This window comes from Acomys russatus, chromosome X, assembly GCF_903995435.1.
Source record: "Acomys russatus chromosome X, mAcoRus1.1, whole genome shotgun sequence".
In the NCBI taxonomy this organism is placed as follows: Eukaryota; Metazoa; Chordata; class Mammalia; order Rodentia; family Muridae; genus Acomys; species Acomys russatus.
In genome coordinates, this window is record NC_067169.1 from 51214594 (window position 1) to 51222774 (window position 8181).

Below are 8181 nucleotides of genomic sequence, written 5' to 3' on the forward strand. Positions count from 1 at the left end.
CATTACAAAACAAACATCAAGCAAGATATCTCAGTGGGTAAAATGCTTGCCTTGTAAGCCTGACATGACCTGAATCCTATCCCCAGAACCCTTAGTGAAAGGGAAAAACAACTCCATAGAATTGCTTTCTGATTTCTACACATACACAGTGGAATATGCAGGCCCAGACACGACATTACACATACACACAAACCACCACCACCACCACCACCACCACCACCCCCACCAATAATAATAATAAATTAAAAATCTTAAAGATGACCATCAAGGTACATCAACTTCCTAGTATATGTAAGGCTCTGAAGTTCCAGCAATATACTAAAAAAAATATACACAAAGACATTAAATTCATAATAAGATTAGCATGACACTTATATCACTGTAAGCTTTTTAAAGTGACAACACCAAATGCTGGTAAGAGTGGAGAGAAACCGGGTCACTCATTCACTTCTAGTGAAAATGAACAACTTACAGCCTTTCTGCAAAACAGTTTCTTCAAAACTAAATATACACTTAGAATACAACACAGCAATTTCATTCCCGGGCATTTTGTCCCGAGAAATGAGGACTTAGGTTCACACAAAAGCCTGAACGACAGGTGGAGAGAACACTTCAGGGGTAGTGTTTGTCCAGTACAGTTAGTTTGGGTTTTTCTGAGACAAGGTCTCGCTATAATCCAGGCTGGCCTGGAACTCACTACATCTTCCAGGACGACCTTGAAAGTTTTAATTCTCCTAGCTCCACGTCCCATGTGCCAGGATTCCAGGCTTTTGTTGCCAAACCTGGTTCTCAAGTCGGGAACGGAGCTGTATCTAAAGGCTAGTTTGGGAACAGAAAGCCAAAGAGACAGATTAGCACAATAAAAGCACGTTTGAGAGAGTTTTTTTTTTAATCAGAAATTTTGCAACAATCTTCTGAGACAAACTTTTGAAAACAACCAGGAAGAAGTGACCTGATGAACACTGACTGGTAGTGTTTTCTGAATAGTTAGAGAGCTGGGGGCCCCTAAGAAGGGGCGTTTGGGTGATTTCTGTGAGCTCAAAGCAAGAGGTCTGCTTGTTGCCGTTTTGCACTGAGTTGGGACTCGTCGGTTTTGAAACATAAATTAAAAGGACTTTGTGTTCCCAGGAGCATAAGGAAATGTCTTTGTTCTGATACACAACGATTAAGAGTTCAGTGGTCAAGAGACCTGAAATATTAGAAAAAGCCACACTGCCTCCTGGACACAAAGAGAAATGCCGAGTTCAGGGTCAGAACATATTCGGCTGATAATATTTATCATGTGGTTATCAAGCATGGTCTGTGCCTGTGTGTTGTCCAAACTTGGAAATGAAGAGGACTGAGTGACTAAAAATTGTACCACCCCAATTATGGCACACATAGTAGAAAGGCAGACTCCTGGGAGCGACTTTTGAAGTCCTTTAAAACTAGATGCCTAAGGTGCCTCATTGTCTAATGAAGACCTACTTGGGGGTTCTTGAAAGCCAGTCACAAAAGCAGGCGTATCTGGGGGGCGTGGCCCTGAGTCAGTAGCCAATAGCACAGAGGGAGGTAAGTAGGGTGGGGACCACCAGCCTCCCAGGCAAGCAGAAGTGACAAAGGCTACCTCAGAGAGAGCTCTTCTCTCGCGGGCTTGTCTGTTGATTTGAACTGTTCCAGTTTCCTCCAAACTTAAATTCTCATTTTCCACTGGCCTGATGGATGACACCAAGAACAAATTCCAACGGGTGATCCGTCGCCACTACCGCGAAAAAAGGGAGTTGCAAGCCCAAATCCATGCCCTGAACACTTCTGTCCCGAAGAATGACAAAAGCAGAAGAAAGCAGATGCTAGCTAACGCTGCCCGCCTCGAGGCCGAGATGGAACAGAGGCACCGGCAGGAACTGGAGAAATTTGAAGAAAATCTTGACACCAGTGTAGAATCGGTCATAGCCGACCTCACGAAACTGAATCTCGAGAATATGCCTCCACGCCCATCAAAGTCCCTGAAAACGTGTGGTCGACGAGCTAACGTGGAGAGGCGACGCCAGGAGAGGGTACCTGCGGCCCAGGCCGAGCAGCTCACCAGCCACCGTCGTGAGGAAGAAGAGAAGGTCGCTGCCATCCTAGAAGCCAGAAATCTGGAGATGAAGACCATCCCTGCTGATGGCCACTGCATGTACCGTGCCATCCAGGACCAGCTGGAGTTCTCTATGTCAGTGGAGAGTCTACGCTACCGCACAGCCTACTACATGCGGAAACACATTGATGACTTCTTACCTTTCTTCACCGAACCCGAGGCCGGCAACTTCTACACCAGAGAGGACTTCCTGAGGTACTGTGATGACATCGTGCACAAGGCTTCTTGGGGCAGCCAGCTGGAACTGAGAGCCATGTCGCATGTCCTGCAGACCCCCATCGAGGTGGTACAGGCCAACTTGCCCATCATTGTCATCGGGGAGGAGTACACCCGGAAGCCGCTCACACTGGTCTATCTGCACCACGCCTGCAACTTCGGAGAGCACTACAACTCAGTGAAGGCCCTCGAAGCCTCTGGAGCCACTGGAGGCGTGGCACCGTGCCTGATCTAGATGATTCCAGCAGCCATGGAGCTCTGCCCTAGGCCCCCAGGTGCCATGCTTCTTCTGTGCCTGCCATGACCGCAGTTCCTGGGAGAAAAGCAGCTGGGGCGTCTCTTAGCAGGAGCAGTTGCTTTTCTTTCACTGTGTGTTTTTCTTTCAAGATTTACTCAAAATGTACCCTTCCCACATCCTGCATCGTTTTTTTGTTTTTTGTTTTGTTTCTTGTTTGGTTTTTGTTTGTTTGTTTGTTTGTTTGTTTTCCTCTCTCAGGTTTTGTTTTGTTTTGGTGTGTGGCTTCTTTCACCTTGGGGGTGGGGGGCACTTTAGTATAGGAGAAGTCCTCCTTGGGACACCAGAGGCCTAACTCTCACAGACGCTAACTTCACTTAACCCTTAAGTACCTTTGCCTCGGTCAGGTTTCAATGCTAGGCTGAAAATGGAAATGTGGGGCTTTGCTTGTTGTTTGCCTGGGTTGAAATAAGTTTAGCAGAAGAGCTCAGTTTGTGCGATTTTTTTTTTCCTGCATATCTATCAGCCCGCTTGATAAAAGTGGAGTTTGTGTGACTGAAGTGACTTGTTTTTCATCACGTTTTCAAGGGGGGAAAAAAAGCCTCAGCTGGCTGGTTTGCTGTTAACCAATGTTAGAATGCCTGGGTTATAAAAAAAGTCTTCCGGGAGTAATTTGCTTGTTTTGTTTAGTTTTTCATTCAAACTTGTGAAGCTGTAATAGGTTTTAGTTGCTCAGTTATTTTCTAAGCTCTAAAAAATGCGTTTTCTAATTTAAAGGCTAAATGTAACTGTTAGATACAGAAACTCAATTTAAAGAACCAGTAGCACAAGTAAGGTTTACCTGAAAGATGTGCAAGAGCTGAACTTAGTGAATTTTCCATTTTTAGAGAGAAAAAAAATACATAAAAGCGATTTCAGGAAGTTCTAACGTAATTGATCCAGTTTTTCTATAAAAGGAAAACAGTAGACAATACATATCTGTTTCTGTTAGAGATGTGTTGATGTCCTGAATGCGCCAAAAGAAGAGCAATAATGGAGTGATTTGCAGCACTTTTTAAGGTTAATTATTAGGTCTTGTATTTCTGTGACGTTACTTAAATTCATTTTTAAAACCCTTTGTCCTTTCCAACTGTTCTCAAATAATATAAGTTTAAAAACTTTGAAAAAAAATAATTGTGTGATGTGTTAAAAATAAAAGCAGCTTTTGAAATGCCTGGTTTGCACTTCTTGTGTAGCTGACTTAGTTCATATGAAGTCCGCACCCCAGGTGGCCTTCAGGAAAGGGCTTGTGAAGAACAGGAGCAGGTTTGGTGGGGGACAGAGGGGGCTTTGGGTAGTACACCTGCACTCTTGGTGGTGGCCTGGAGTGGAGTGTTTCCCAGGCTGGACTTTAATGGGAGATTTATCCTGAGGATGCCGTGGGTTGATGTTTCACTCATGAAACACATGAAAAGGTTTTCTTTAATATTCTCTGCTGTGTTTGAAGAAGATTTCTGATTTCCAAGACCTCAGCCAGGCCAGGGCTATATGACAGGAGGGAAAGAAATGCTACTATAGTCTACTTTGGGGTGTTTCTGAAATACAAATATGGAAATCCCAACAGAGTTCTCACTATGGAAACAGACGAAGTTTCAGCTAGCCGATCTCTGAACACACACACACACACACACACACACACACACACACACACACACACACACACATAAAATCTTGGGGACACTGTGAGAAAAGAGTCTTTAGTAGGGACAGGAACACTGTATACGGAAGGGATTGTAAATTAGGGAGGAAGAGAGGCAACCTTTGGGAGGAGGCCCAGGCTGGGGAAGGGAAAATATGCTTGGAAAAGAGATGTAATCTACAGAAAGAGGCCTGGCTGGGAAGGAGGGTGAAGGCTGAGGACAGAAATAGCCCAGGGAAAACCTGGATAGGCTGGACTTGGAGGAGTCAACAAGCTAAATATGGGGGTAGGATGAGAAACAGGCCATGAAGTATTTGTTTTGCTTTGCTTTGCTCTGCTTTAGAGAAGTCTGGCTAGGGAAGAGGACATGGGTGGGGCTTAGGGAAGGGGCCCAGGCTAAGGACGTGAATGGAAGGCTATTCAAGGGCTCTACAAATGGAAAAGGTGCTTTATGGGGTGGGCTCTGTAGAGTGGGAGTGGCTGGTTTGCTTTGCTAAGGCAGCGGGTGTTGGTAGACAGGGCCCTCTGACTGACTAGAGGCAGCACAGGATGGTAGGGAAAGAGGCCTGGCTAAAGGTCAGAGACACAAAAGCTGCGGGAGCTGCTGAAGGACACCTGGTAGGGGAGGGGAGTCAGCCAGGACGAGTTATATAGGGAAAGGAAGGGAAGAGATGGGGGTGGGGCAAGGTTTGGAAAAGAAAATGGCTGGAAACGGAACTGAATTCTGAGGAAGGAGTCCTGGCCAGGGTGAGATTGTTTGATAATAAAGCAGGGAACTAGGCTTCCCTGGGGGCAGAGGAGCAAACGGGCCTGGTAAGTAAGCCACTCACTGAAGCCAGGTTGGATGGGTACAGCAGGTGATGAAGGAGTCCATGGCTCTTGGTGGGGAAATAAATGATCAGGACAGACCACCTACTTAGGCAAGGGGCACTTGCTAGGGACACTTTCTGAGGAAAGGGTTCTGGGAAGGAGATGGGGCCTTCCTGGGAAAAGAGGCATTGCCTGGGGCAACTAGTTAGTTAGCTTGGAAGTGGAGATTGAATAGAGGATCCTAACAGATAAAAACACCTGTGGGTTTGGAAGGTGGATGCAGCCTGATATAAGGACATAATTGGAGGAAAATGGCACTGGGGAGGAGAAGGCAGTCCGTGAAGGGAGTAAAGGTGTCTGGGATCCCTGTTGGAGAATTAGGCCTGGGTCAGGAAGGAGGCCTCATTTGGCAAGGGACACAGATTAGAGAAGTCATTATCCTGTGAAAGGTCATGGAAGGAGAAAAGAGCCTGTCTTACTCCCAGGTGTGTGTGTGTGTGTGTGTGTGTGTGTGTGTGTGTGTGTGTGTGTGTATGTAGCCTCAGGTGGGCAGAGGAGCCAGGGCAGAGGAGTGAGTGGCAGAGCAAAGAGGAAGATCTTAGGGAAGAAGCAATAGGCTGGGGAAGAAGACCCAGCTGGGTAGGAAAGCAGGGCGCTATAGCTCTGGGCAGGGTAGGGAGGGGAAGTCTTAGCTAGGAAAGATAAGATGGGGCCTGAGGATTGGTTTAGCAAAAGACTGAACAACTAAAGGATGCTTAGTTGAACAAGGGAAATGACCCTGACTGTTAAAGAAGAAAAAGCCTGCAGAAAGGGTCCTAGCAGGTAGATGGCTTGCCTGTTGGGACAGAGTCGGGATCTGCACAGCAAGCCTGGCTGAGGGGAAGCACATAGTTGAGGAAGAAGGAGACTCAGCAGAGAAGGGAAAAACAGACTAGACATGGGCATCTTGGAGAAAGAGGTCAGGCTAGGCAAGAAGACACAAGATAGGAAAGAGAAGCTAAATTGGAGACAGGAATATATGGAGTCTTAGTTAGGGTTAACACTGCTGTGATGAAACTCGAGCCAGGCAGGAACCTCGAGGCAGGAGCTGATTCAGAGGCCATGGAAGGGTGCTGCTTCCTGGCTTGTTGCCTATGGTTTGCTCAGCCTGCTTTGTTTGTTTGTTTTGTTGGTGGTGGTGGGTTTTTGTTTTGTTTTGTTTTAACTTTTTTGATTTGTTGTGAGTTTCATATCATGCACCCCAGTCCCACTCATCTCCCCGTCCCCTCATATCTGCCCTTCACCTTTGTGATCTCCCCTCTCAAAAAACCAAAAATACACAAACAAAAATAGAGCATAGAAAACATCTCATCGTGGAAGCGGTAGTATGTCACAGGGTGCCCCACAGTACATCCCTCTGTCCACACATCTTCACTTGCAAATGTTCATTGCAGTGAGTCATTGATCTGGTTCGGGATCTCTGGCTTCTGTGACACCATCCATATTGACTCCTCACTGGGCCTCCTCCAGGTTATCCTTTGGTGGCCCTGTGTCATGGAGATCCTGCAGCTTTGAATCTGCAAGGCTGGTCCTTTCATGAGTCACAACCCTTAGAAGATAATGTAGATTTTGGGGTAGACCAACTCAGAGTCCTGGATCTGGGCCTGGGTGGGACCTGGGCTGGTCAGTGCTCCAGCTCTCCCTTATCTGCCCCATTAGAGAGCTCTCCAGCACTGCTCTGGCTAGGCCACCCAATCGCACCATTGGCGGGAGGCAGGGTCTTCTCTCCCACACCCACTCCTCCAGAGCCAGCTCCACTGTGCTATCCAGTCAAGGTGAGGAGCCCACTCTCCCAAGTGCAAGGGACTGAGCCATTTCTCTTAGTCTCACACCCTTGGGGCCGGCTCACCTGTCCCTTTGCCATCAGGGCCAGCTCCACTGTGCTGCCCAGGTGAGGTTCAAGGCCCACCCCCCAGAGTGGCTTAGCCTGCTTTCTTATAGAACACAGGACCATCAGCGCAGGGATGACACCACCCCCAATAAACTGGGCTCCCCCACATCAATCACTAAGAAAATGCTCTACAGGTTGCATACAGCCTGATGTTATGGAGGCATTTTCTTAAGCAAAGTTCCCTCCTCTCAGCTCGATGACTATGGCTTGTGTCAAGTTGACATAAAACTAGCCAGCACATACAGCTTAAGAGTCCCTAGCAGACGAAAGGATCCTGGCTGGAGTCAAGTTCCTATGTAGTTGAAGTGGTGCAGGCTAGAGATGCTAGCTCAAACTGAGAAAGGTTGCCTGGTTACCAAAGAGGGCCTACCTGTTCATGGAACACAGGCCAGGTAAAGGCAATAAACGTGTTAGTGGGCCTTGGTTTGGTTGCTACACAAGGGCTGAGACTTGAAATCCTCCTGTCAGCCTCTAGAGAGATGACATGACAGGCACATGCCACGGTGCCCAGCCCAAGGAATTCAACAGGTGTCACCAACGATGATAACTTCTCATTTTATAGCTTGTCACTGAATACAAGAGAAACAAATGCTCCTGTCCTGGGAACCCCTAAGATCCGACTTGGCTTGCCAACCACTACCACAGTGTCTGACTTTGTTAGGAGTGAGTGGGAGGGATTAATTCAGGCCAGATCGTGCTCAGGACACAAAGGAAGAGAGGATCTCTATTGTGTAATCTGGGAGGACATGGGGTATTTGTAGTCTGTTCTTCTCCTATAACCATGACTGTTGTGAGCAATTTAGTATATGCAATATACATGGGGCACTAGTCTCCAGAACTAATTTTCACTTATTTATTTACTCCCTGTTTGCTTTTTGACATGTTACGATGCCTTTTCTTCTTCTTGCCCTACTAACTGGAAATAAGGTGTGCATTGTCTATGCTCTTGGGCTCCAAAGGCAGGCCTCTGTTTAGGTTTGGAGTCTAACTCATCCACCTGGTTGTTAGTTTTGCCATCTTAGATAAGTTGCCTAACCTTTCTTGATGTGTTTTCCTCCTAATAATGTAGAATAATTGATACTTGCCTGAGATATGCTCCTAGAAGATGTTAGAAACAGTAAGAGAAAATATATAAACTTGTTCAGTAGGTGCTAGTTACTAGTCATAGTATATCTCAGGCATGTTCAAGCCAC

At 46.7% G+C, this 8181-nt stretch overlaps 1 protein-coding gene across 1 annotated transcript; it reads left to right on the plus strand.

The window, feature by feature from the left end:
• Positions 1-1697: 1697 nt before the first annotated feature.
• Positions 1698-2570, plus strand: Otud6a (OTU deubiquitinase 6A). The gene has a single exon (XM_051141600.1). It carries the CDS (start codon positions 1698-1700, stop codon positions 2568-2570), a length of 873 nt encoding a protein of 290 aa, XP_050997557.1.
• Positions 2571-8181: the final 5611 nt, after the last annotated feature.

What these genes read in the sequence shown, in the direction of transcription:
- Otud6a (XM_051141600.1), top strand. Translation starts at nt 1,698, where the DNA reads ATGGATGACACCAAGAACAAATTCCAACGGGTGATCCGTCGCCACTAC.